At 63.7% G+C, this 26994-nt stretch overlaps 9 protein-coding genes and 1 non-coding gene across 10 annotated transcripts; 4 read left to right on the forward strand and 6 right to left on the reverse strand.

The window, feature by feature from the left end:
• Positions 1–286: 286 nt before the first annotated feature.
• Positions 287–5532, reverse strand: sepH_0 (Cytokinesis protein sepH; the record flags this gene model as incomplete). Its single annotated transcript, XM_062773753.1, is given in 4 exon segments — positions 287–892; positions 905–1017; positions 1065–5301; positions 5368–5532. The coding sequence occupies 4 exon segments, from the start codon at positions 5530–5532 to the stop codon at positions 287–289; spliced, it is 5121 nt and encodes a 1706-aa protein (XP_062629737.1).
• Positions 5533–11564: 6032 nt separating this feature from the next.
• aifA (Apoptosis-inducing factor A) lies at positions 11565–13055 on the reverse strand (the record flags this gene model as incomplete). The annotated part of the gene is made up of 3 exons (XM_062773754.1): positions 11565–12323; positions 12379–12893; positions 13016–13055. The coding sequence occupies 3 exons, from the start codon at positions 13053–13055 to the stop codon at positions 11565–11567; spliced, it is 1314 nt and encodes a 437-aa protein (XP_062629738.1).
• A 1757-nt stretch (positions 13056–14812) lies between these two features.
• Positions 14813–16054, forward strand: PA3578 (putative isomerase; the record flags this gene model as incomplete). The annotated part of the gene is made up of 4 exons (XM_062773755.1): positions 14813–15046; positions 15139–15492; positions 15540–15653; positions 15695–16054. The coding sequence occupies 4 exons, from the start codon at positions 14813–14815 to the stop codon at positions 15929–15931; spliced, it is 939 nt and encodes a 312-aa protein (XP_062629739.1). The 3' UTR covers positions 15932–16054.
• A 208-nt stretch (positions 16055–16262) lies between these two features.
• BH0283_3 (putative isomerase) lies at positions 16263–16986 on the forward strand (the record flags this gene model as incomplete). Its single annotated transcript, XM_062773756.1, has 2 exons — positions 16263–16463; positions 16501–16986. 2 exons carry the CDS (start codon positions 16263–16265, stop codon positions 16984–16986), a joined length of 687 nt encoding a protein of 228 aa, XP_062629740.1.
• A 549-nt stretch (positions 16987–17535) lies between these two features.
• On the reverse strand, positions 17536–19276 carry Scp2 (Non-specific lipid-transfer protein). Its single transcript, XM_062773757.1, has 3 exons — positions 19097–19276; positions 18030–19057; positions 17536–17957 (listed from the first exon to the last, which is right to left on the reverse strand). Exons 1-3 carry the CDS (start codon positions 19122–19124, stop codon positions 17649–17651), a joined length of 1365 nt encoding a protein of 454 aa, XP_062629741.1. The 5' UTR covers positions 19125–19276; the 3' UTR covers positions 17536–17648.
• Positions 19277–19784: 508 nt separating this feature from the next.
• On the forward strand, positions 19785–21074 carry SH2032 (putative nitronate monooxygenase; the record flags this gene model as incomplete). Its single annotated transcript, XM_062773758.1, has 4 exons — positions 19785–19824; positions 19873–20246; positions 20375–20887; positions 20940–21074. 4 exons carry the CDS (start codon positions 19785–19787, stop codon positions 21072–21074), a joined length of 1062 nt encoding a protein of 353 aa, XP_062629742.1.
• A 684-nt stretch (positions 21075–21758) lies between these two features.
• Positions 21759–23360, reverse strand: LOC62_05G007237 (uncharacterized protein; the record flags this gene model as incomplete). The annotated part of the gene is made up of 2 exons (XM_062773759.1): positions 21759–21851; positions 21885–23360. The coding sequence occupies 2 exons, from the start codon at positions 23358–23360 to the stop codon at positions 21759–21761; spliced, it is 1569 nt and encodes a 522-aa protein (XP_062629743.1).
• Positions 23361–24083: 723 nt separating this feature from the next.
• On the reverse strand, positions 24084–24458 carry LOC62_05G007238 (uncharacterized protein; the record flags this gene model as incomplete). The annotated part of the gene is made up of 2 exons (XM_062773760.1): positions 24084–24179; positions 24231–24458. 2 exons carry the CDS (start codon positions 24456–24458, stop codon positions 24084–24086), a joined length of 324 nt encoding a protein of 107 aa, XP_062629744.1.
• Positions 24459–24769: 311 nt separating this feature from the next.
• Positions 24770–26307, reverse strand: LOC62_05G007239 (uncharacterized protein; the record flags this gene model as incomplete). Its single annotated transcript, XM_062773761.1, has 4 exons — positions 24770–25656; positions 25895–25979; positions 26022–26221; positions 26256–26307. 4 exons carry the CDS (start codon positions 26305–26307, stop codon positions 24770–24772), a joined length of 1224 nt encoding a protein of 407 aa, XP_062629745.1.
• A 558-nt stretch (positions 26308–26865) lies between these two features.
• LOC62_05G007240 lies at positions 26866–26937 on the forward strand. The gene has a single exon. It is a non-coding gene; the product is annotated as a tRNA-Thr (tRNA).
• The last annotated feature ends 57 nt before the right edge of the window (positions 26938–26994 follow it).

Raw genomic sequence — 26994 nt, forward strand, 5'->3', positions numbered from 1 at the left:
TTGGTCGAGATGATTGCACGGGGGATGGGGGGGAGGTGGCGCGTTCACGAGGTCCTAATGACCTCGCGCGCGCCAGATGAACTACTACAATGCGAGGGACGCTACAGCTAAAAGCACAACAGGAGGGCTAGTGCGGGGATAGAGTGAGAGAGAGAGAGAGATGGATACGAGTGTGGTGGTGAGAGAGTGTTGCAAAGCCCGGAAGAGACGAAGAAAAGAGATAAAAGAAAAAGAGTCCGTATCAGCCACTCGGGCCACAAGACCCATGTATTATTGTTTGTGGCGCCTAGGCAATGATACACTCAGACTTGGAGTCGCGCTCGCGGCGCTGCTTGCGGCGCACGGCGGGGCCGCCGCTGATGCCGCGGTCCTCGGGGCCGGGCTCCAGCACGCGCACGGTGGGGACATGCTGAATAGGAGGAGGGTAGGTGCGTGGGCCGACGCCGTTGGTCTGCGCCGGCACGTCCTCGTCGATCCGGATGAGCGACGTCGAGCGGTCGCGCGGGGCAGAGGCAGAGGTGGTGCCGTCCTCGTCGCTCGTCTGCGAGTGGCGCGAGCGCAGCGACCCGCTCACCGCCTTCTCGGGGACCGGGTGGTCGGTCGGGAACGGGTAAGGGCGGGCTGCGGTTGCGGCGCCAGCTGACAGGCGTGATGCGCGGCGCGCACCCGAGCTCGAGCCAGAGGCCGTCTCCTTCTCGGCGGCGGGTTGGTCGACCAGCGACGTTGTAGACGCAAGCAAGGACGACTTGGAACCCATGCCGCGCGAGAAAAGACGCGCGGGGAGCGACGTGAGAGGCGTCGTGCCGCCGCTCTGGTCCCAGGGATAAGGCGAGTTGTCGCGCGATGAAGGGGCGGATGGCGCCAAGTCCTGCTGACTGACGAGGAGAGCAAGCTGCTCGCGCACGTTGCAGCGCGGGTTGGCACGCGTCGCGCACTTGGAGTGCGTGATCAGGCCGCAGTTCTGGCACAGGTAGGCGGCCTTCTTGACGCCGTCAAGGCAGACGTGGCAAGTGATCGCTGGGCAGGGTTAGTCTCATGAGGGTCCGGATGGCACTCCAACTTACACTTTGCGAACCTCGTCTTGACCAGGGAGTGCGCCTTGGCGATGGAGCTGTCGAGGGCCGTGTTGCTCTGTGAGTAGTGCGAGTGAAGACTAACCATGCTGGCCTGGGCACGACGGGACGTCTCGGCGACGCCCTCAAGCTCACGCGTGGTCGCAGCTCCCGGAAGGTCGGTAAGAGACGCTGAGGCGGAGCGTGCCCCCGGCGTGTCAAAGATGCGCTGCGAGTCGACACGGGGCACGCCGTTGTCGCTCTTCTGCGCCATGCGGTGCACGAAGGGTAACGAGTCAAAGTGAAGTTTGGCCATGTCGGGTAGGCTGGAGCGCACCCAGTCGTGCTGGAACAGCATGGCGGCTGTCGGTCTCTGCTTCGGGTCCTTGGCGAAGCAGAGCTTGAGGAAGTCGAGAGCCTCGGGCGAAGCACCAACAGGGAGCGGGGGAAGCGCGTCCTCGACGATGCGGAACAGCACAGTCATGCTGTTGCCGACTCCCGAGTACGGTGGCTTGCCAGTCAGCAGCTCGATAACGGTGCAGCCCAGCGACCAGATATCGGACGCAGGCGACGCGCCAGCGAGCTTGATGATCTCTGGGGCCATCCAGTTTGGAGTGCCAGCAATCTCATTGACGCCCTTGGCCGAGTTGGCCCTGCCAACACTGGCGCGCTCAGCAAAGTTCTCGACGGCGCGCATGTTGAGGGACACGCCAAAGTCGGACAGCTTGATGTTGCCGTTCTTGGTCGAGAGGATGTTGGCCGACTTGAGATCGCAGTGGACGACACCCTGGGAGTGAAGGTAGTGCAGGCCCTCAAGAATCTTCCCGACATACGACGAGACCAAACGCTCGTTGAACTTGCCGAAAGCCTTGAGGGTTTGTCCCAGGGAGCCGTTCTCCACAAACTCGAGAACAATGTTCAGGTACTGGTCGTCGCGCGACATGCCCTCGTACTTGACGATGCCAGGGTGCGAGAGGCGCTTGAGGAGCTCGACCTCGCGCATCACGTCGCGCACCTCCTTCTCCTTCATACCAGAGAGGCGAATGCGCTTGATGGCGACCATCTGTCCAGTGGTAAGGTTGAGCGAGCGGTAGACTGAGCCGAACTGGCCGCGCCCAATGCAGTTGCCCAGCTGGAAGCGAACGGGGTCCTGGCCTGGCTCGGAGAACTCGAGAACTTGCAGCGAGGCGTGCACCATGCTGTCGCGCGAATGACCACTGAGCGTCGACGTCCGGCGGCTGTGCGTCGACGGCAGGTTGATCATGGAGTGGTTCTTCATGTTCATGAGCCTGCCGTTGGCCGACTGGACGCCGTTGCGCACGTAGTCTTCCGAGCGCCTGCGCTCCTCCTTGGACATGCGGCCAAACTGGTCTGCCGAGCCCGAAACTGACTCGATGGTGATCGTAGGCGAGATCAGCGCACCGTGCATCGAGAGCGAGAGGTTTGGCGAGGCAGGAGACTGGGGGCGCTTAGGAACGACAATGCGGCCCGTGGTGCTCAGACGTCGAATGCGAGGTCGAGGAGGGAGGGAGCCGGTGGCAGTAGCAGCACCAGTGGTGTCCTCCTCGGACAACCGCTGCTGCTGCTGTTGCTGCAACTCGAGGCTCTGGCGAGCACCACGAGAGATTGGGCGGAGGCGCGGACTGTCGGAAAGAAGCTTGCTCGATCCAAGCAACGGTGACCCTTCCAGAGCTGCGAGCGACTGCGACAGGGCAATTCCACGAGCATCGTCCTGGGAGCCACGATTCTGTAGCGACAGGTCCTCGGTGCTGGAAAGCAGTGTGCCGATAATCTTGCGCCGTGCCTCTTGCAGTGTCTGCTCACTCATCCTGCGGGGAGATGGAGGCCTGTTGGGAAGACTGCCTCCGAGGCCGCCCTGGGAAGGGGCGTCGACGAGACCATTGGTGGCGGCGCGCATCTGGTCGTAGTCGTCCTCGACCTCCAGTGTACGGGTCGGGTCATCGCCCACGATCGTAGGGACAGAACCGTTCGAGATGCTAGACCGCGAGTAGGACGAGGCAACGTGCGAGTTGGTGCTAACGAGGCTCGGCGTCCGCTCACGTTCGTGAAGTGGCGCCAGGTGGTGAGCCGAGTGGATTGATGAGGCACTGCTGTTCCAGTCGTTGACCGATGTGCGGTGGTAGCCCGAGCTCGTGGTTGACGCGTCGCTAGGCCGCGCAAACGATATGTGTGATGACCTAATGCTTGGAGCTGACTGCACTGAAGGGGGACCGGTGCTTGTTGTTGTCATTGTCGACCCGGGTGGCAGGATGGTCGACGCGCGTAATGCTGGCCGTGCCGTGGGTGGCGTCCCCTGAGTTGATGGCGCTGAACGTGACATTGGCGTCATTGGCGTCGTCCCGCGAACTGGCGATTTGGTCGGCGGTGTCGGTGGCGCAGCTGCCTGTGACACGCGCTGGTTTGTACCTGCTCCTGCTTTTGTCACATGCACAGCAGCAGCAGCAGCCCCGGTGGACCCCGCCTCCAATTGTAGCCTAGCAAGTAGATCGCTCGAGCTACTGCGCAAGGGCCGTTCCAGGACAGAGCGAGAGTTCATTGTCGCCGCTCCATAGACGCGTGTCGACCCGGGAGAGGCTCGCGGGGGGGGACTCTGTCCGGGAGACGACGGAGTGGGAGCGGTGGGTGTTGCAACTGCTGTAGCTTCGCCCGATGCTGGAGTCTGTGCCAGGCGCGATGCTGATGCGCGATGCTTGGGCCCCGAAGACGTCGAGGTTGTTGGGGAGGACACTGGGACGGCCATCTGAGCCAAGACGAGAATCGTCTTGGAGACCTTGGCGAGACCATGTGGCGAGTGCTCGTCGAGGTTGGCCAGTGTAAACAGCTCGCTCTCTGGCACGCCCATCTCGCGGCACGCTGCAAGGAAGCGGTCAAAGTTGGCTGCGATGCGAACCTCGTCCTTGGGGACCTTGACACGTTGAATGTGAGCCGGCTGTGATGGGAAGAGGCGGTTAAACAAGAAACAAAACAGGATCCCGTCTCGCAGGGCTGTCACAAACACCTTGCGTTCGCGTGACTTTGCTGTTGCTGTGATGTTACAAGCTCTGAGTTTGGCCTCCCTGACCTCTGGCGTGACACCAGACGTGTTTCCGCTCATGAGGTCGTTGGCAGCCTCTGCCCAGGACCCACCCCAGGTGCGCTCCATCCGTGCGAGCATGCCGAGGCGATCCTCGGTAATATGCTTAATTTCCAGGTTGCGATCCGACTTGGAGAACGTGGCGTTACGAAGCGCTGGAGTGATGAGCATGTTGATGTAGGTGGTCGCGAAGCGCAGGTGGTAGTGGTCCTTGGATAGAAGCTGATCACGAGGCTCGCTTGGGAGCAGCAATGACGTCTGTGACAGGCTCAAGCTGGTTCGCGACAGGTTGACCGACGACCCCAGTGGTGACATGTGTGACAGTGAGCTCGTGCTCGGCGGGCCAGTGGAGACGATGGTGCCGCGCGGTGTGCCAGTCGTGTATGAGGGAGCACGGGTCCGCGTTCGTAGTTGAGAGTGGGAGGATGGGCGCGCAAGCTGGGGGATTGCTGACGGTGGTTGCCGCAGCTGGCTAAGCGAAGGCGGTTGCCGAGCCGAGATGCGCAGATTGGGCGACGACGATGTCTCCAAGTTTGTCACACGGTGAGGTTGGCTCTCAAACGAAGGCTGCGAGAGTCTGGGTGGGCTGGAGAGAGACTTGGGCAACGTCTGGGGCTTGACGGGCGAGTCGAGCGAGATGGGCATGACGATTTGTTTGTCATCGATAGCCGCTTCGACCGGCGGCGGGGTGTGGGCGGCAACCACTGGCGCCGAGGCTACTCTGTGCTTTGGCTGGAAGAGGGCAGCGAGCGAATGCCGTCCGCTCTTGCGCTTGCGAACCTCGGCGTCATCGGCGGCTTTGGGCGGCGGCGGCAATGGGTCGGGAGTGGAGGAGCTGTTGGGGAAGAGGGCCAACGCGCTAGTCGAAAGGGAACCCTTCATGAGGTTTGGGGTAAGCCATCGGGAAGCCTTGTCGTCGGACTGCGGTTTCGAAAAGCTCCTCTTCTTCTTGACCTTGGATGGAGACGTCGAGGGCGAAGCGTCCTGGATTTCGATTTCCTCATGCAATCCAGTCGCAGTCGCGAGGTGGACGGCGGAACGGCTGGCAGGCGACGACGAGACGATGGCAGGGTCCACATTGTGCGACACGGTGCGGACATGAGGTTGCGGCGCGCTAGGCTTTGAGCTATCAGCGAGGATTCCCTTGAGCCTGGGCTTTTCGGGGGTTGCCGCCGATGCAGACGCTGGTGACGTTGCAGAGGATGAGGAGGATGGACGGACATTATCGACAGGGGAAGTCGGTTTAGAGCGCTTGAGGAAGCCCTTCATTCGCCGGCTGCTGGGTCCTGGTCCTGATGGTGATGATGACGATGATTGAATGGGATGTGGATGTGGTGAGGTCGCGAGCGACTCCTCTGCCACCACTGCGCCGTCAATCGTCGACATGTTCTTGTCTACGGGTAACGGCGGTGGTGGCGGCGGCTGTATTGGAGACGCCAAGGTTGACGAGCTGGGTGGGGGTGCGGGGGGTGGTTGAGCAGGATCGCGTTCTTGCTGCTGCTGGCCTTGTTGGCGTCTGCCGTCGGCCAAGAGGTGGGGTGGTCGAGGCTTAGCACTGGCTGCTAGCATGGAAGGGGGACGTGTAGTGGGATGCGCGCTCGACACTGCATGGAACGAGGGATGCGCGATGGAGATGATGTTGGTGAGCCCAGTCGACACGAGCCTGCCAGGGTGGTGGTCCTGCGGCTGACTACTAGGGTCGGGCGACGCCTTGGCTTTTGCAGGAGGACGTGGGTGCGCCTCTGATCGCCAGCGCTCCTGGACGCGACGGCCGTGCGGGGGTCGAGATCGAGATGGCGACGGATGCGATGGGAGAGGTGGTGGAGACGCAGGTCGATGTGGTGTTGTCGCGCGCGTCGAGTCGGCCAGATTCCACGAGGATGATTATACTATGGTGGTGAAAGTGATGAGGAAGATAGAGTTGTGGAGAGAACGGGAACTTGCAGCAGGCTCAAGCAGCAGCATCTGAGATGCTTCCCACCCTGCAATCCAGTAGTAAAATGTCCTGACTTGGGCACGATGCTAATCGCAGGTTGGTCAGGAGACACGAGCACCAAGTGGGGGGAGGCGGAGGGCCGAGGAGAGGGCGGGGGAGGCGGAGGAGGGTGATGGAGGAGAGGGGAGGAGCGGTTGAGATGCGGGTACGGTGGCTGCAGTGGCTACAGCTGCCCTCGTTTTCCCGTGGTGCTGGTTTCGAGGTATCTTAGCCTATTGTTGCAGTAGTGTTGTGCGAGCGAGCGAGCGAGGTACGGGTACGGGGGGTTACGTTCGGCACTGCGTCTGGGTCCAGACTATGAGAACGACTGGAGCCGAGCGAGGCTGGCCGCCGTTGGGGTGTACCAGGATAGGAATACCAGGACAGGAATACCAGGACCTGGGAGGAGTCAGGCCCAGGTTGTCGGTGGGATTACTATGGAGAGGGAGACGAACAGCAGTGCAGGAACGGGCTGGCTGGCAGTCGGCAGTCGGCAGCGGTCAGCTGTTAGGTGCTAGGTAGCACAGGTAGCAGCAGCGGCATCACAGATTCGGGGTGCTGGGCCTCGTTGCGGGGTGGATGGCCTGGGTCGCCGTGCTCCAGGACCTGTCGTGTGTCCGAGAGTCGCCGTGTTGCCGCCTGACCTGACTGACCCTTCGTCTCGTTGCCCTCGTCCCCTCCTCCTCCTCTCCCCCCTCGGCCCGTCCTCGTCGCCGACACAGGGGTCGACTCCTGCGTTTTTTTGCTCCCCATGTGCCTGACCGAATTGATTGACATGACATCAATCAGCCAGGTAAAAATCACTGCGGCGCCGCCCGCGGTGCGCCACGGCCAACTATACCGCCCCGTCGCCGTAAGCGCGCGACCATGCAGCGTGCTCAATGCACGACGAGCACGACGTTGGCGTCAGCTCGATCTGTGCATTTTGCAGGCAGCGGATTAGAACGGTGAGCCCGCATGAGTGTATGCGGGGAGACTGAACGCGCCACGCTGCCGGCAACCTGGCTAGGCCTCGTCCTCCCCTCCAGGACTCGTTGACAGGATTGTAAACTTACCTAACAACGGATGCATCGAGCGAGACCGAGCCGGGAAAGCAAGCCGGCCAGCGTTGCCTGCCAGTGCAGGGACTTGCCAAACCTTGGTTACTACAAGTAGCCGTAAGTGTTTGACGTGGGTAGAGAGCTAATCTGGCCCTGGGTCGCTTTGGCGGGCAGCAGGCGGCCAGAGGCACGCACAAGTTTCGGACAAACGGCAAGGGTCAGGGGCAGCAGGTAGCAAGTTGTTTCGAACCATCTGTCGTCGCTGGCCCGGGGGCGGATGGGGATGGGATGCAAGGCCGCGCGGTGGCGCACACTTGTGTGCGCCGCGGCGCGCGCGCGTGCGCCTGGGCCCTCCCCGAGACTGGCTGATGCAGGCAAACGCCAGCGGCGCCGACGCCAGCGCGGGGCCACGAGCCGCCTCTTACGCAGGTGGTTTGGCCGGAATGCGGGCGGATACATCGCGTCTCTGAGCGACATTGCATTGATTTCTTGCTCTAAAGAGCAGCATGAGCTGCGGAAGCCAGCGCCACCATCCATCGACCCCGCGTATGTGCGTGCGTACTCCCATCGCGGAGAGTTTTTTTCATGGCCAACTATGGGGACATGGACAGCAAAGAGGGCATGCATGACGGCAGGTGACCAGGTGGGAGGTGGGAAACAACCTGTCTGCGTACCTGTCCTTTACGTTATTGAGGGGGGAAATTCTCCGCGCGATTGCTCGCTGCTCCTGCATCATCTCCTGGGTTTTCATGGCAAACCGACGACCGCTGGCCAATAGGCCGTTGTCTGCCCGCGTTCATGCTTGCTTCCCGTGGCAGACGTTTCCTGCACTAACAGGTCAGGCCAGACTTTTGGCTGCCTGCTCCTCGCTATCTCAACCTGCGCTAGCGTCGAGTGGCGCACCGCGTGCAGTGGGCTCTAAAGCCAAAAAGTAGGCACAAGGGATCTATCTCGACAGCGACGGGGCGGGCGACGGGTTGGCGGCGGCGGAGCGAGCAGCGAGCGAGCCAGCGGGCCAAAGAACGAGCCCCGCACATCGGTATGCGCGAGCGAGGCGGCGAGGCGACGAGGCGCTTGATCTCGTGCTCGTGCTCGTCGTCGTCGCGACGGGCGTGCGGCAGGCGGTCAGTCAGTCACTAGGAACATGCCGGGTGGGAGGCGGGCGCGGCAGGCCGGCCGGGGGGATACGAGAAATGGTAACTGGCCCTGGTGCTGGTGTGGGCATGAAACGGTTGCCCAGTGGCAGCCGGCGCGATGGACGGGGGTGGTGCCGTTTGCTCGGTGGCGTTGACTACGAGAACGCGGCGCGGGTGTAGCGTGGCAGCGGCGTCAATGGCGGCGATCTCATCAGCGACCCCTCTTTTGAGCATGGTATCATTCACCGCTGCTACTTTCATTAAGCGCCGCGACGGCGTTCTCGGCAGCGCTCGGCGCCGACAAGCGGCGCAAGCCCCCGCTCGGCGGATTGAAAGAACGAAGGACAGCCGACTGACGACTGAAACTGACTGAATCCTCCTAATCTACCACTACCATTCCGCTGCCAAACCTTGGCTCTTGGCTTGGGCGCGCCAGGCGCGGCCCGAGCCAACCTTGGAGGCGGCGGCGGCGCACGCCAGTCAGCCAGTCAGCTGCACTTCGCGTTTCAATTGCGCGCGAACGCCGCGCCACGGCATGGCCATTGTGCGCCACCGCGGCGACTCGCGGCTCGGCACAACCATTTTAGCGGCGGCGACGCCGAACGAACGGACGCGCGTGGTGAATGCTCGGCGCAATGTCGTGTTCTTGTTGCAACCGCCGTGTCTGGCTGAATTCTGAGCGAGCTCCGACACACGCTACCGTCTTCGACCGAGGCGCGACCCCCGCCCCGTGTCAGCTAGCTCTGGCAATTCGTACATATCTGACCGGGACGTCTGCCTGCGTGCTATGCGTGTTCGACCGTGCTTGCCGAGCAGCGGGACCTGGGAGCTGTGCCTTCTGCACCGAAGTCGAGGTCGAGCCCAACTGCACGCTTGCAACCCTTGGAAAGCCATGGTATTGGTTCGCTCGTATGTCTCACCCTGAAACCTACGCAAGTAAGTATACTTATTCACTTTGTTGGCTGTCCACGATCGCTCCCTCGCTCGCTCGGCGCTCGTCATGCACCAAAGAAGCACGCACATTCTCAAACGCACAATGGCTCCAAATGACCACTTTATACCCCCCAAAAGCCTTCATACGATCGGCCCAGTCAGGTCACACCTTGGCGCAGTATCGAGATCCTGCGGTAATGAGTGCAAGGTGAAACCGGGGCCATCTGCCAGCCCGTGCCGGGCATGTGCGCGCGCTGGCGCCCTCGTCGCCTTCCTACCACACACCCGGCCTTACGGCAGAGCTTGAAACAGGTCCGCCGTGGCGACATCATCACCACACCGTCGCCGCTCACTCTCACACAGCCATAAAGAACAGCATGTGACGTGCGCGCGCGGAGCCCATTCATTCCACGGAGCCAGCGCGGCCGTCGTCGCCTCCGCAGCGAGCTGACGACACGGGCCTGAGCAGCAGCTCAGATGACACACAATTAATTTTACGCGTATGTAATGTCTCACGATGGTCCGAGCGAGGGAGGGGAGAGGAAAGCGCGACATGCCGGGTGGAGCGGCCGAAAGAGGTACAGGTACGCTCGAGCCGACACGGACACTGCTCGCGTCGTTATGCTGCGTCCGGGCCAGCTGATGATGACACAAGAGTGGGTCACTGTGGCTGGTGTGAGCGCGAGAGCTGGCAGCGGGCCTTGCGAAGGGCATGCGGTCTCGGCGACGGGCAGCCGACTGTTGGGTGGGGCGGCGCGGAGCGGTCTCGGGAGCCAGCGCCGTCGCCACCGCCCGCCGTCGCAGTCTGCCCACACTTGTCGTCGCAGCCGGCGTACCTGCTCCACCCCTCGGCGCCGATTATCGCCCAGTCCAGCGAGGCACGCCGAACCTTGATATGGGGGGCTGCCACTACCACCACCACCAGCAGCAGCTGTCGACTTGATGAACGTGGCACTGCGCGGCGCCCGTCACAGACAGCTCACAGACTCGACTCGTCAGTATCGTGACGTGGCTACGACACGCAGCATGCCCTCCCGCACGGCCAATCTTGGGAATCGATCACGCCGAGGGTGCATATGATTCCGAGTCCCGCGTGCAAGCAGGCGGTGGGCGAGATTGCCGCGGCAGAGAGAGAGGGTGGGGGTGAATACAAAACTCGTGGCCACGGTTCCGGCGGAGCCGCTGACGCTGACGCGAGGCTTTACGGCGTCGGTCGCGTATGTGCCCTGGGCGTCATTACAGTGAGGATTTTGTCAAGGGCTGCGCACATGCGCACTCACGACGCACGCACGCATACGTCGTTGGTGGGAGGTCGATCTGGCAGGGCAGAGGACACGACGGACGACATGTGGCACGCCACTTGCGGGCGGTGTGGCGGACGACGAAGGGCGTCGACGAGATACTACGTCTCGACATTGGCACGCTGCGTCACGGTCACACCATGTCTGTCAGTTAAACGCACCATATGAGAATGCCAGGACGCACACGCATCTGACGCCATCGACAAGACGCAGCCAGCGTCGCCTGCGGCGGCATTAGGCGGCGCCCTTCTCCTCTCTCCGCAGGTCCGAACCCCGTCGAAGCTGCCATTCCGGCGGAGCGACGCGCGCAGAAGTACGCGTCGGCCCGCACGCTAAATTTTCGTTGTTCCGCATGCTCTGGTGGGCGGAATTCGGTGTCGAGGCAGGCCGGCTCGCAGGTTCGCAGTGTCGCGGCGGACGTGGTGGCCATCGGCCGTCGCTCGGAACACTGGGTCGTGGCGGGCGGCGGCGGGTGGTAGCGGCACTCGACATCTCGTGGAGCTTGAGAATGGCGCCGAACAAACTGTCCTGCTTCAGGGGGACGGAGTATCGCATCAGGAAGGATTGACGGACAAACCGAGACAGTAGTAGTATCAAGGTTCACTTTCCGCTGCTATCGTCGGCGTTCCAGCGGATGTGGATTGCTTCCCCAACCAACTGGCGGGCCGGACACGGCGACCGAGGCCGAGGTTGCTGCGAGCACTGCGCGGATGAGGGCCATCCGCGTCCTCCTCCCTTGAGCGGACATGGGTGAGATGCACGGCCCGACCGCCGCCCGCCCGTCGGGATAGGACATGAGGCGGCCGCCGGGTCAACGGCTAGGAACGACGGGCAAGCTCGACGCGCAAGCAAGCCAGAGGAAACAAATCAGCCAAGTCAGGTAAGTAGACGCGCTCATTCGGCCACCTCGGAACCAGGACAGACGAATTACTATTCATATAGGCGGCTAGTAAACAACAGTGTGAAGTCTAGGATGAGGAAACGGACCGCGGCGTGTGGGACGACCGGCAGTCATGCAAGCGCCCACACGAGCTCACGCCGAGATCTTCTGGGCGCCCTGGAAGCGGGGGTAGAACGACTTGCCGGCGAAGAAGTCCTTGGTCTTCATGCCGATGACAAAGCCGGGGGCCGTCACGTTGCCGAAGATGGGGAGGGGGAGGTAGCCCGAGCCCTCCTTTGTGCCGAGGGAGACGACGAGGGGAGCGGCCGCGGGGGGCGAGTAGGCCTTGGGCTTCTTGCCCTTGATCTCGGCCTCGATGACACCAGCGAGGGCGGGCCCCTCGGCGGCGGCGGCAACAGCAGTCTTCCAGCCAGCGACGGCGGCGACATCGCCGATGGCGTAGTACTCGCCCGCGAGGACCGACGAGCTCGAGCCGGGCAGGACGCGGAAGTACGAGTTGACCTTGATGTAGTTGTTGTTGGTGAGCGCGGTGGGGTCGGCGGCCTTGACGAGGCCCGAGTTGGGCGTGTTGCCGATCGACACGAAGACGTAGTCGGCCTCGATCGACTTGCCCGACTGGAGACGGAGCCTGCGCACGCCGCCCTGGGGGCCCGAGGTGCCGTCCCAGTCCGAGCCGGACACGGGGCCCGAGGGGAAGACGACCTTGTCGTTGAGGACGACGTTGACCGAGCGCTGCTTGAGCGTCTTCTCGAGCGCGACCGACAGCTTGCGGTCGGTAGGGGGAGGCGAGTAGACCTCCTTGGCGGTCGAGGCGATGCCCGAGGGCTGGAGGAGGCCCTTGTCCGAGTGGACGATGGTGAGCTGCTTGTTGGGGTAGAGCTCGGAGATCTCCTGGAGGGGGTGTCAGCGGTGTACTCGCGTCCAATGTGGCGTGGCAACAACTCACGCCAGCGACCTCGGTGCCGACGGTGCCGCCGCCGATAATGGCGATCGACTTGGCGGCCTTGAGGTGCTTCTGGATGCGAACGAGGTCGGTCTTGAAGCCCTCGAGCGTGGAGCCGGGGGTAGGACGCATAGGGAGGGGCTGCGAGGCACCCGTGGCGATGATGGCCTTCTGAAGAGGCGTCAGCGGAGGCGGTGGTGTGGGCGTCTCGTTGCACCGACTCACAACAAACGTGACCTCGTTCGAGCCCTCGAAGGGGTGCTCAAGCACGAGGCTGGTCTTCTTGAGCTCGACGACCGAGTTGGGCGAGAGGACGCGGTGGCGCGAGCCGTTCTTGAAGATGGACGCCTGCGTCACCTCGGCCGTGAGGTTCTTGGACTCCCAGCCGGGAACAACAAGCGCGCGGACCACGGCGGGGAGGTGCACGGTGAAGCCGTTACGCTCGACGAGGAGGATGCGGTGGTCGGCGGGGAGCTTGTCGGCGAGGGCGTTGACGAACGAGTGGCCCGCGACGGATGCTGTGGACGGACGTGTTAGATATCGGATCCGGATCAGATAAGGAGGTGGACGGGTTGTGGCATTCATTCAGGCGGGCAAGGTGTGGGTAGGTAGGTAGCCGGGCGGGGAATGAACGACTTACCTCCGATCACGACGACGTTCTTCTGGATAGAGCCGGCCATTGTGATGGTTGATGTGGCTAGGTGCTGTGGTGGTGCTAGTAAAGAAGGGGGAGTGGTGCTGAGGATGCCTTTGAGGACGTGTCGTCCTGCTGGTATTTATCTAAACATGGTATAGGCTGCATGACCCCGGCGGGAGGGTGGTGGTGGCCGTGGCGCGGTGCGGTGGCCGGTGGCCCAAAAAGTGCCATAGTACGCGTCATGGCTCATGGACATGGTTTGCTAAGTCGTCAAGTTCCGTCGGAAACTCTGACAAAGACGTGGTGCAACGAGCTAGGGAAGGGCCAAATTGCCACGTGGCTTTCCGACGGAACTTGGAGCTGGACCACTCGGGCTGACTTGATTATCAAGAGTCGACCATCGTTGTGGCGGCAATGCAGCCAGGTTTTGCCAGGCAAGCGCACCGCCGGCAGGCGGGGTACGCTACATCCCATGCCGTGGGCTAGGCGATACGCGACGCAGCAGCAGTAGCCCTCAGTAAGCGCTATTCCTGGCCCAAAGGCGCCGAACGGGCGTTACGTAACTGCGCACAGACGCCTGCTGAGCAAATCGTGACATTAAGGCCTGTGCGAGTGTTTGTGAGCACACGCCATGAGCACGACACCGACGGCCTCTGCGTGTCAGTCAGCGGACGCGTCCGTCGGCGAGTCGCGAGCCTCTGCAATGTGTGTACGATGCGCTAGGCTGTCACCGCTTGAATAAGCATCCCCAGGGCTGGCTGTGCGCGTCGTCGCGTCGTCGTTGTGGCCGGCGTGGGCGGGGCGGCGCCTCGGCACCGGAAGAGGATGAGTGACGTCCATGTTGGGAGCCCGCGATGGTTATGCTCTTGGGATCACACACACTTCGTCACTATCCTCTGACGCATACACATCGACGACGTGGTACTCAGCGTCCGGGGGCGCAGTGGACCGACGGCGAGGATACGCCGAGTTGTGGTCTGGTCGCCACTGGCGGACTTGCTAAGCGCTGTGATTGACGAGCAACACCTTTCAGTCAGTCAGCACAACTTTGTCGCCACCGACGAGCTAGAGAAAAGTACCAGGTACACTTACGTTCAGTCTAGACATCAGCAAGTCACATCGTGCCGCCTTTCGACAACTGGCAAACTCGAGTCGCTCTTCACGATCCAATCCCCCAGTAGCCTCCTGCCTCGCCACACAGCGCCCAGGCGACCCATCGCGCGGCGACTCCGCGCGGTCCGTCGCAATCTCGCTCCTCCTCACTGTGCTCGGCGCCGATGCGCCCCCGAGATGTCCGCCATCCCGCGTTGCCGCTACACGTTGCTGGAGATGGCCGATAGGAAATGGGTGCGCTGAGAGCCAAGTCACCGGCCGGCCGAACGGCGGCAACACTGGCCACCGATTCGGGGGGCATGCACACTTCGGCAAGACACATGCCCGCGTGCACCAGATCTTAACAACTGCGCATGTACAAGCGAGCCGAGTGGAGCGTGCTGAACGCCGTGGTGATGGTTCCAGTGCTCGTTGCCCTCGCAAAGGTGCAAAGTGGCATTTGTGCCAAAGATAAAGTGGGTCCGGGCCGGATCACGCCGGCGGGCGAGCGATGATGTGATGCGGCAATGACGACTCGAACACCCACCCACCTCGACCCACTCTCGACTCGCACACTTCCACTTCGCTTATCGACCATCGGTCCCCGTCCGACTGACTAGGTATAAAGCGGCTCCTGCAGCACCAACAAGCAAGCAAGCAAGCAAGCAAGCAAGCAAGCCCCCAGCACCACGCACAGCGCACCGCACCATGACCACGCCCCTGCCCTACCACCTCATCAACGCGTTCGCGCCCACCCCGCACGCGGGCAACCAGGCGTCCGTCGTCATCTTCCCCTCTGCGTCCGACCCGCGCGCCAACAACGAGGAGTTTTACCTCAAGACTGCGGCAGACTTCAACTTGTCTGAGACGGCTTTCCTCGTGCCTGTTGATGCTGGCGCCGCGGAGCCGCGCTACGGTTTGCGGTGGTTCACGCCTGCGGCTGTGAGTTGCGCGAGGGCAGCGAGCGCAGGTGGAGGAAGGCACCTACCTACCCGCTCCTTTGTGCCCAACTTGCACCCACTGACACCCCCCAGGAGGTTCCCCTCTGCGGCCACGCGACCCTCGCCGCAGCGTACACGCTGTTCAACTACGCGCACCCGACCGCCAAGAAGCTCCACTTCGACACGCGCTGGCGCGGCTCCCTGTCGGCGACGCTCGAGTCGCCAGTGGGGCAGGGCGCGCAGATCGGCCTAGACTTTCCCGTGACGGACACCCCCGCGCTCGCCGAGCTGAACGCGACCGTCGGCGCAAAGGTCGCTGCTGCTGCTGGGCTGTCCGCCTCCGACGTGGTCGGCGTGGGCCAGTTTGACTTTGGCGTCGACGCGTTCGTTGTCGAGGTGAAGGAGGGCGTGGATGTCAAGGGGCTCAAGGTGGACTCTGCGGCGATTGTGAGTAGTAGCTGGGCATGAGAGTCAGAGTCGAGCTGATACCTCAGGCCGCCGCGGTCCCCCTTGCCGTGGTCACCCAGCTGGCGGGCAAGTCGGCCAACGGCGTAGCGATCAACTCGCGCGTGTTCGCCCCAGGCGTGGGCATCGACGAGGACCCAGTCGTGAGTCTACACCACATCGCCCGCAGCTGACGCAACCCCAGACCGGCTCAGCCCACACCGCGCTCATCCACTACTTCCTCCGCACGCCCGACGCCTCGGCGCGCGTCGTGGCCGCCGCGGGCGTGCCGCAGTCCGACGTCGAGTCGGTCGTCATTGACGCCGCGCAGGTCAGCCCGCGCGGCGGGGAGATCCGCGCGCAGATTGTCGACGGGCGCGCGAGCCTCATTGGCAAGGGATGGAGGTGGGGCTATGGACAGTTGGAGGTGCTGCCGCAGTAGGCAGGCGCGAGTGCGAGCGCGCAGCGCGAGCACGAGGGCGTGGGCTGGTGTCGCCTGGTCCTCGGGGCACCATGCCTGTCTGTAGCCTCACAGGTGCTCTCTACATAAAAGTTATTCTGGATGCAGTTGTCATGTCTGTGGACGTGCTTGACAGACGACTGACTCGGCCACACCGCCGCGGCGCCCCACGGATAACTCCACTCGCGGCGCCCACTCGAGTCGACATCGAGTGGGTGCGCATCGAGTCGGCTAACATCGGATGTCAGCAACGTACATAACGCGCGCTGTCGGCGCCTCGACAACCCGCAGCGGCTACCCACGCACGCACACCATGCCCACAGCCCCGCTGTACCACGTCAACGCGTTCACGTCCCCACGGGCGCGGGGCAACCCCGCCGGCGTCGTCCTCCTCGAGCACGAACCGGACGAAGAGTGGTACGCAGCCACAGCGGCGGACCTCAACCTGCCCGCGACGGCGTTCCTCCGCCCCTTGGAGACGGGGTACGCGATCAGGTGGTTCACACCGACGCGGGTGCGTACCGACTGACCGCCGACTATGCTGACGGCAGGAACTGCCGGTGTGCGGGCACGCCACGCTCGCAGCCGCGCGCGTGCTCTTCTCCCAAACGAGCGCTGGCAGCCTCGAGCTGCGGAGCACCACGGGCAGCCTGGCCGCCGAGCGTGTTTCAGACGCGCGCGTGGGGCTGCGCTTTCCGCTCACGCCGACGACTGTGTCTGCCGCAGCGTGCGCGCGCGTCGGCCCGCTGGCGGCGTCTGCGCTCGGGTGTGCCCTGGGCGCCGTGCTCGCCGTCGCCGAGTTCGACCGGGGCGCGGGGAACGCCGGCGTCGTCGTCGAGCTCGACGGCGCGTTCGACCTCGCGGCCGCCGTGCTGGACCTGTCGCTGTTCAAGCGGCGGGACACGCACATGGCTGTCGTGACCCAGGCCACGGGTGGCGGCGGGGGCGTGCTGGAGGTTACGAGCCGCGTGTTCGTGCCATTCGTCGGCGTGGACGAGGACCCCGTCGTGCGTACGCTGCGCGCCACACCACAATGAGGCAGCTGACGCACTCAACGCCAGACCGGGTCAGCGCACACCGCGTTGCTCGACTATTACCTGTGCCACGCCAGCGCACGACACGCCGCCCTCGCTCGCGTGCCAGTGGACCAGCTGCCGGCAGTGACGCTGCGCGCGCGCCAGGCGTCCGCGCGCGGCGGGGAGATGGCGTGCTCTATCGTCGATGGAAGGGCTCGGATCGTCGGACGCGCAGAGGTGTGGGGGCGTGGTGTGCTCGAGCTGGCGCTGTAGGCGCGATGAACTGTCATCGGGAGAGTGCCGCGGTGGAGTACCTCCCCGCCACATTCTCACATGCCTCAGCCTTCTTTGTCTGGTCCCCGGCCGCCTGACTTACACAGCTGGCCAGCTGGGCAAGTCAGTAGTCTCGTCCACATGACCTGCTGCCATCTGATAAGCGAGACATGACACAGTGGCCGTTACCACATAGTACCCGACACTTGATCGCCGCACGCACGGCGACCGAGGCAGTCGTCGTCGTCATCATCGGACGCGTCCCGCACCACGAGACACTACAACTACTTGCATTCAGGCTACACTACGATCCTCTTTTGACAACGCGGCGCGCGTCGGCGCGCGGAGCGCGGATGCCACGGCCTCGGCTATCGCCTCGCCTCGGCCCCCGCAGCCCCCTCCTCGGGCACTTACAACCGCGCGCGCTCGGCAAGCGCAGGCTCGACGTAGTCGGAGAACTTGCTCGCGCGGACCTTGTTGAGCTCGGTCTGCGTGACGCGGCGCACCTCGCGCGCGACGTCGTAACCCGCACGCTGGGCAGACGTCGTGCCGGCGCGGTAGAAGGCCGGCTTGCGCAGGATGCTGATCACGCAGCTGCCGCCCAGGCCCAGGTTGTGCGCGAGCGCGTTGCGCACGTTGGGAACTTGGAGGTCGCCGGCCTCGCCGCGCACTTGGAGGGTCAGGTAGAAGATCATGCCGAGGCCCGTGGCGCCGAGGGGCTGGGGGTGTTAGTGGGGGGGTTGATGGCGACGGCACGCGCTCGCGCGCTTCGCGCGCTCGCGGCGACTTACATGACCCTTCGACTCGAGACCACCACTGGGGTTGACCACCCACTTGCCGCCGTACGTGTTGTCGCCGGCGTCGACAAGCTTGTGCGCCTCGCCCGTCTTGCAGAGACCGAGCGCCTCGTACGTGATGAGCTCGTTGGGGGCAAAGCAGTCGTGCAGCTCAATAACCTGCACGTCGTTGGGGCCGATGCCGGCCTGCTTGTACGCCTTGGCGACGGCCTGGCGGGCCATGTCGGCGCCGGCGAGCTCGATACGCGAGTGGTCCTCGTAGAGGTGGACACTGTCGGTGGCCACGGCCTGGCCGACAACCTCGACAGCGCGGTCCTGGAGGTTGTGCTTCTTGACAAAGTCCTCCGAGGCCACGACGGCCGCGGCGCCGCCGTCCGACGTGGGCGAGCACATGGGGAGCGTGAGCTCACGCGTGATCGGGCGGGCCTTGAGCACCTCCTGCCACGTCGGTGCGAAGCGGAACTGCGAGTACGGGTTCTTGACCGAGTGCTGGTGGTTCTTGGCCGAGATCTTGGCCCAGTGCTCCTGGGTCGAGCCGTAGCGCTCGCCGTGCTCTTTGCCGGCGGCGGCGAAGATGCGGCCGGCGGAGGGGCCCTTCTCAGGCGTGGCATACGCCTTCTCGTCCTCAATCTGGAGCACCTGCATGTACGTGCCCTGGATGGGCGACGGGCGGTCGGTCCACGGCGACGAGAGCGAGCCGGGGGCCATGCGCTCAAAGCCGAGCGCGAGCGAGCAGTCGGCCTGGCCAGACTGCACGGCCTGCACGGCGCTGACGAACGCCGACGAGCCGGTTGAGCAGTTGTTGTTGACGTTGAGGATCGGGATGCCCGTCATGCCAATCGTGTACAGCACGCGCTGGCCACACGTCGAGTCGCCGTACACGTACCCGACGGTAGCCGACTCGACGGCATCGTACGTGATGCCGGCGTCAGTCAGCGCCTTGACGGTCGCCTCGATGCCGAGCGCGTCGTAGTCGCGCTCGCCGCGCGGCTTGTCAAACTTTGTCGAGCCGACGCCGATGACTGTGGGAGGGGTTAGAGCAGCGAGGGACAACGACATACCATAGGCTTTCTTGGGGGTGTAGACCATTGTGAGTGGTTGTAGTGGGGTGTGTGAGGAGGAACTGGTGGATGGCCAACTGCGCGTGCCGACGTGGGTCAGACTTATATAAGACGGCGAGCGTGAGCAGCGAGCAGTAGCAGCAGCAGCTAGCAAGCTAAACCGGCCAGCGGATTAGCGGGACATTGTTGTTCATACAAACTGGACTGACGGACAAGGCCGGCCGTCGCTGGCTGGCAGGTTGGCCAGCCAGATGCCCGGCTAGGAATGCCAGTACTCAAGTTAGCCGAATAGCCAGCCAGCCAGCCCGTGTGGCATGCACTCGGCCATGTGACGACTTGCACCCCGCCGAGCCCCGCAGGCGCCGTATCCTCGGCCATGGAATCCCTGCGGCGACTTTAGCTTGGCACCGTGGATCTCTGCTGCTGCAACAACACTGCGAGACAACCATCACTAGTTCAACCTTTCGGCCGCCGTATCAAGAGATAAACTCCCCATAGTGCGGGGTTCGGAGTTGATCGTCGCGCGCGCTACGCCTACACCTCGAATCCACAACTACATAATACTTTGCGGTCAGCGCTCGGTTCATCGCACAGCCGGACGAGCCTTGTCATTGTCCGTAGTCCGTCCACCACAATAGCAAGCACAGCACCACCCAGCACCACCACCACTACCACCACCACCACCGCCATGTCGCAGCAGGTCCTCAACACGCAGCTCACTCAGCAGTGTACGTGCGCCCGCTGTCAGCGACGACACAGCTAACCCCCCACCGCAGTCGGCATCACCCACCCCATCCTCCTGGCGGGCATGTTCGTCGCCTCGGGTCCCAAGCTCGCGGCGGCCGTGTCCAACGCCGGCGGGCTGGGCGTGATCGGCGGGCTGACTATGACGCCCAAGCAGCTGCGTATGAACATCAAAGAGCTGAAGGGGTACCTCGTGAACAAGGACGCGCCGTTCGGCGTCGACCTCGCCATCGTCAAGGTTGGCGGCGGCGCGCGCAAGACCAACCACGACTACACGCACGGCCACCTCGACGAGCTGGTCGACATCATCGTCGAGGAGAAGGTCCGCCTGTTTGTGTGCGCGATCGGCGTTGTCCCGCCGCAGGTCGCGGACAAGCTGCACAAGGGGGGTGTGGTGGTGGCTAATGTGAGTACGGATGCGCCGGTGCCCGAGACAGCGGGCATGCTAGTGCGCCATACGGTTCCGACGGTAGACACACACGGAGCCGAGCCGGAACATGCATGCCTTGCCGCGGTCAGCTGACACGCGCCCAGATGGTCGGCCACCCAAAGCACGTCCCCACCGCGATCCGCAACGGCGCGGACATTGTCATCGCGCAGGGCGGCGAGGGCGGAGGTCACACTGGCCCGATCCCCTTCTCGGTGCTTATCCCGGCTTGTGTCGACGCGGCGCGCGGGCACGTGTCCAAGCTGTCCGGCAAGCCCGTGATGGTGCTGGCGGCAGGGGGCATCTTTGACGGGCGCGGGCTCGCCGCGGCGCTGATGTACGGCGCGCAAGGCGTGTGGGTGGGCACAAGGTTTGTCGCCTCGGAAGAGGCGTCGGCACCCGACGCGCACAAGAAGCAGGTCGTCTCGGCCGACTGGGGCCAGACGACCACGACGCTCATCTACTCTGGCCGCCCGATCCGCGTCAAGAAGACGCCGTACGTCGCCGAGTGGAACGACACGCGCGCCGACGAGATCAAGGAGTTGACCGGGCGCGGCATCGTGCCGTACATGCACGACCTGGAGAAGAACCCCCAGCGCAGTATCGAGGCGAAGATGTGGGTGAGTAGTAGGCGTTGGGTGGGGGCAGAAGGGGCGCGGCTGACGGTGCAAGCTTATGGGAGACAACGCGGCCGTCATCAAGGAGGTGCTGCCGGCGCGCAAGATTGTCGAGGACATGGCGAATGACGCGGCCAAGGCGATTCTGGCCGGCAAGGCGGACCTGGCGGGCGCGCGCGCGAGGCTGTAGTGTCGTTGTGGGGGTTGGGACAGAAAGGCAAAGTCAGAAGGTTGTATGCAGATATGTATGGTTGCTCCGTGCACGTGGTGCTGGCGGTGCTGGGCATGCTGGGGCACGGGACGCTGGGTACGTAGACAGTGATCGTAGGTGCAGAGTAGTTGGCGGCCGAGTGGCGGAGCCACCGGCAGGGGGATATGTGCCAGCGCCGCGCGCAGCAAGCACCAGCAGCGCGTGGAGCAGCGGTTTACACGCCGCCGGGAGTGGCTCCCCCACGCCTGCAGGTTGTAGGTTCGAGCCCGCTCGCTGAATCCGAACCGGTCCCAGGAGGAAGGGGACTGGCGGCCGGGGTTCGGGAGCGGGGGAGAGCTTTTTGTGTGCTGTGTATTGTGTGGGTGTGTGTTGCTGGTGCGAGGAGGTGGCGGATCGCCGCGGCGCTACGTACCTTGCTTCACTCACTTTTGGCCGCCTGGTTCGTGGAGACGGTCGGGGTTTGGCGCTGCTCCGCTCTGAACGCTGGATGTGCTGCTTCATATGCTGGTACGCGAAATAGTACTATCTGTACACAAGGAACTAGGCCTACGGCCTGGACTACAAGTGGGCGTACTCGCACCACCATCTTCTCCCTCAACCTTCATCCTGACCACGCCCCCTCATGCACACTTCCTGGCCGCAGTCACCCTTCCAAACCCCACCCTACCCCCCAGCCCCGCTCACGGCCTTGTCGCGCAGGTTACCCTTGTGGCCCTTCTGCAGCGCGTTCCGCAGGGCGCCAACGGGCACCCCGACCTGGCGTCAGCGGTGTCCATAGAGCCAACTCACCTCGCGGGACAGCTTGGCATAGTTGACCTGTGCGACGCCGAGGGTGACGACATGGTCCATCACCGCGCGCTTCTTGTCCGCCGTCCAACTGTTCGCGGTGCGCTTCTTGCTTGTCGGCGTCGGCGCTGGCACCTCGTCTCTCGGCTCTGACTTGATGCTCGCGGACGGCGCCAGCTCGTCCTCCTCCTCCTCAACCTCGACTGGCTTGCGCCCGCGCGGGCGCTTCAAGTCCTGCGCTGTGCGCGGGCGCTTGCGGGCCACCACCTCCTCCTCGTTGCTCTCGGTTCTTGCTGCGCGCTTCTTGGGCATCTTCGACGGCCCGGCCTCGGCGGCCGCGGCGGCGGCTGCTGGGGCCCGCTTGCGCCGGTACGTCACGAGCGGCTGCGGCTCGGGGTCGGGGAGCGGCGTCGTCGCTAAGCTCGATGTCGGGGCCATGGGTGCTAGCATTGCCTGTGGTGGTGCGGGCGTTGGAGAGCGCCTCGGGGGCTGGGGTGTTGGGGAACGCTTGGCCGGCACTTCTGTCGCGCTTGCCCCTGAACCCTGGTCGTTGCCCTCGTCCTCACCCTCCTCCTCTGACGCAGACCCTTCGCCGCCAGACGAGCTCCCACTCGGGCCGTTACTCACGCTACTGAGGTGGCTCGGCCCGTCGTCGGGGGCAACTGCGAGCAGCCGCGGGGAAGGCGGCGGACCCGCGTCGCTCGGCGCGTTCTTCGCGAGGTCGGCGATCCAGCGCTCAGTGCGCGCCTTGGACGAGTGCGGCGACGACGTCGTGTGCTGGCTGTGCTGGGCGGGGGAGGGTGCGTGGCCGTTGACGTTGACGTTACCAATGGGGTTTGGGTTTGGTGGTGGTGGTCCCTGATGATCGTCGTTATTGTCGCTCTCGGAGTGGAAGGATGGCGAGGCGGCGGCGGCAAGACGATGAGTAGTGGGTGGCTGCCTCTGTGGCCTTCCTTTCGGCGGCGCCTTGGTCGGTGTCGGTGCCTTCTTTTTGCTGCTGTCGCCAGTGGTGGCGGGAGCCGGAGCCTGATTGACGGGTGCAGCTGGTACAGCTGGTGGTGCAGAGGGGCGCACTGCGAGGCGTCCGCTGCGGCGTGTCGCTGGCGCAGTGGGGGTGCGCTGGGATGACGCGGGGCGCCCGCCCCGGCGGGCCGGTGCAGCAGTCTGACGGCTGGGCCCAGCCTCGTGTTGGTCGTGCTCGTCGTCGTCGACCTCAACTGTTCCTTGTTGCGCTGCAAAGCGCGCTACTTCCTCCGGTGTCATGGCGTGTGGGTCGATGTCGTCGTTGTCGTCGGCGTCGGGCGCTCCGGGCGGCGGCGCAGGCGCAGTGTCGTCGGCTGCGTCCTCTGCCGGGTTCTTGGGCTCGCTCTTCGTGCTCGCTTTGGGAGCCGCCTTCCGCTTGGTCGAAGCCTGGGGTGGAGCACTGGCCTTGGGCTGGGGCTTGGGTGGTACTCCACGGCTGCGCGTGTTGGGAGCCATGTTCAAGAGAAGAAGAGTATGGTTGAAAGACGAGCTTTGATGAGGTGTGCGTTGTGTGGTGTGGTAGGTGGTGTGGTAGTGGTATGGGCGGTGGATGGTGGTGGTGTGGGTGGGTTGAGTGTAGCGTAGGGTTGGGCGGTGCGCGGCGCATTCTCTCACGGTCGTGTCGTGACTCCTCCCACTCGAGTGAGGTCCGTGCAGACGACGCTGACGCACAAGGTGACGACGGTGGAGGGCCGAGCGTCGGTGAAGGGGCGCCGGGCGCAAGGGGCGTGCGGCCGATCAATCTATGTAGGTGACGCCTTGACGACGCCGTGACGACGCCGTGGCGGCCATGCATCGGCATGTCGTTACCAACCCCTCCAGTTTGTGCAAAGTTCAATGTAACTCGTTCAGGATGGTCAAGGTGTGTCGAGTTGCTTGCTTCATGATAACACGGCTGTAAACTCGCGAAAAAGGCGACATAATTGGCCGAAAAGGACGCTGACGCCACTCATCCGACGCCATCCGCCCAGCCAAGGGCAAGGGTGTCACCTCGTCACCTCACCGAGGTGCCAAATCGGTCTAGACAATGGGGTGCCAATCACCAAATGATTACATAGAAAGATGATGGAGGCAGAGTGGATGAGGGCGCAGGCCACTGCTGGCCGCCGACAAGCACCCGCGGGATAACGTCACCAGTCGACTGCGCGCAGCCTCTCAAGCTCTCAACCCCGCCGCGCCTCACTTTCCAGAGACGGCAACGACGGCCTTGTGGCGAAGGTTTCCCTTGCGGTTGGGCCCGAACGCGTTCTGCAGCTGCTTGGCGTTGAGTCCGAGCTGAGGTGTGGCGTCAGCGACTGCCCCTCCTCGTTCTCTATTACCACTCACCTCGGTGGCCATCTTGGTCATGTCGAGAGCCTTGTATCCCGCCGAAATGATAGCGTCCATCAGGAGCGCCTTCTTCTCGGGCGTGAGCTCGCCGCTAGGGGGCTTGGTGGCGGACTTGCTCGCCGTCTTGCGCTTCTTCGTCGCGGGGACGGCGTCCGAGGTGGGCGACGCCGGGGACGAGGGGGCCGGGGAGAGGACGCTCGGCGTGTCGTCGGGTTCGCGCTTCATGTCTTTGTTTCGAGTCGGGTGAAGAGTGGAGAGGTGAGAGTGGGGATGGGGAGAGGTAAGAGGGCGCGCAGATGACGGGTCTATAAGGGCCCAAAGCTCCCATCCTGCTCTCTGGTTCCTCATGTCATCCTGTACTTGCGCCCCCCGCAACATGAATGGTGCGCCCTGCGCCTCGTTCTAGGCCCGACACGAGGCAGGCGAGGCGCATAGATCAGTTTGGCTAGCAAGGGCACCGGTGACGAAATGCAAGTGCCCCCACCCTGCACCCAGTAGTCTACATACAGCCTATATACAAACACTCTCTCTCCATTTCACGATTCAGCGAACCGAGCCTCCAACGAGGGCTTGACACCGGGTGGGCGGTGGACCTTGATGAGTATAATAGTCTTATCACGCGGGTTGCGCGTGGCCGCCGCCTTCGGGTCGTCCCACTTGTCGCCTTCCCTCTCGGTGTATGTCCTGTCGACCTTGGCGGCCGTGTCCGTCTTGTCCTCGCTCATATCGTCGTCGTTATCGCCCTTGTCGTCGGTGCCGTCCGTGTCGTTGTCGCCGTTGTTGATTGTCTTGGAGGCACCCGAGCCGCTCGCCTTGGAGTTGCTGGCCGTCGTTGAAGTGCCAGTGGCTGCACGCGCCTGGCCCCTCGTCACGCGCGGCTCGGTGGTTGACACCTTGGCGGGTACCGGGGCAGTAGCAGCCCGCCCCGCGCGCGTCGTACGCTCACTCCCGATGGGCTTGCTCAGAGCGGTCGCGGAGACCTTGTTCTTGTTCTTGAGCACTGCGGCCGTCGTCTTCTCCTTGCGCGAGGTCGACGCCACCACCTTCCCCGCGCCCTTCGTTGGAGGCTTGGCTACCGGCGGCGAGACGGCATTCGCCGTGCTGCGAGTCGTGCGCTTGTCGGCGGTGTCGGCCGTCTGGACAAGGGGTCTCAGAGGAAGCGAAGGTTTGGGCACTGCGGCACCGGGGGTCGCAGTCGAGCGGGTCTGGCGGCGCTGTGTGGTGGTCGGGGTTGGCATCGTCACGCGGGACGAGGTGGGAGGCTTGGCCTTGATCTTGGCCTTTGAGATCGGCGGCCTAGTCTCGGGGGTGGAGGTGGAGCCGCGCCGCTTGGTCTTGTTTGTAGTCGTCTTGGAAGACGAGGGAAGGTGCGCCTGCGCCCGCTTTTGACCGCGCGGTGGGAGGAGCGGGGGTGAGGGCGAGACTGGTGGTGAGGGCGAGCGGGAGGGCGACGACGAGGCCGTAGCCCTCTGCGCCGAGGGCATTGTGCTTGTCTTTGAGTGAGTGCGACCACTGCCAACAACTGACGAGATGTGCAAAGCCAAGTTGAGTGACGAGGATCATTTGCATGCAGCATGAGGACTGGGGCGTGGGAGGGCGCACTCCACTACGGGGTCCGTGCGCCATTTCGATCAACGCCGTGCTACTCTACTTTCCCCCACCGCGCACATGCTTGACAACCTGACTGCGCAGATTCGAGCGATTAGGCTTGAGCTGGTCGACGACCTGGGCGCGGGTGACGCCGAGCTGCGAAGTGTCAGCCTGCACTCGTCCCCATCCCCGACTTACCCTCGCCGCAATCTCGCCCAGGTCGACTTGCTTTGACTGGTCGAGCAGCGCGTCGAGCAAGTCGGCCTTCATGTCTGCTGTCCACGTCGACTTGGAGCCAGGTTCCGATGTCTTCGCGCTCTTGGCCTTGGGTGACGGCTCGGGCTTGACCTTTGACTCGGGCTTGACCTTGGGCTCTGCCTTGACTTTCTTGGGCGTGTCTGCCGTCAGCTGGGGCAGGGCCGCCGCGCTCACTACTCTTCTCGCTGGGGTGGGATGCCTCGCTGGACTCGTGCTCGCGCTTCATTGTAGCTGGGTTAATGGGAAGTGTACAAAGTGAGCGCCGTGGATGAGCACATTCTGTGCTTCGGCGGCGGTACATACACAGAGCGTGTGCGCCTGCGCAGCGTTCACAGATGACGCCCGACGACGCCCAATGACCAGCAAGTGGCCAGGGGCGCCATCACCCACCAAGCCATCCCGGCCCTTCTACCTCCAGTCGGCATCTTCAGAACCTGATGACATTTCTTGTCTCCATGTCTCTGTTACTCAGCACCAGCTCAACCTCCACAGAACGGCCGTACGGCCGTACAATTCGGCACCGAACCATGAGCCACTCAGCCACACACCCCTTGTTCGCCACCGCTTCCGCACAGGCAGGCGGCTTGGACTTCGCGGTCTCACCTCCCAACTCTTAGCGGCTTGGGCACAGGGGTATCGCGCGGAACCAGGAGCACTGCACTGCTGCGAGCTGAGCCCAGCGACAATGCCGAGTCGACGCCCACACACACGCCCCCCCAACACACACACACATCAGCCCCCGCCCGGCCCGGCAGGCACGCGACTGATTTCCTTCAGCCAAACAGCCTTTGTAGCTCAGTGGTAGAGCGCGCCTTTCGTAAGGGTGAGGTCGGCGGTTCAATCCCGTCCGGAGGCAGGAGCGCGCGAGCGCTTCGTTTTTTGGGTTGGCGCGGCCTGGGCGGTGCGAGGTGGT

The sequence above is a fragment of the Vanrija pseudolonga genome, chromosome 5 (assembly GCF_020906515.1).
Source record: "Vanrija pseudolonga chromosome 5, complete sequence".
In the NCBI taxonomy this organism is placed as follows: Eukaryota; Fungi; Basidiomycota; class Tremellomycetes; order Trichosporonales; family Trichosporonaceae; genus Vanrija; species Vanrija pseudolonga.

Coding starts and splice junctions, on each gene's coding strand:
- Scp2 (XM_062773757.1), bottom strand. CDS start 19,124: ATGGTCTACACCCCCAAGAAAGCCTATG. Junction 19,058..19,096: donor CACCCCCAAGAAAGCCTATG/GTATGTCGTTGT, acceptor CCCCTCCCACAG/TCATCGGCGTCGGCTCGACA. Junction 17,958..18,029: donor GTCTCGAGTCGAAGGGTCAT/GTAAGTCGCCGC, acceptor TAACACCCCCAG/CCCCTCGGCGCCACGGGCCT.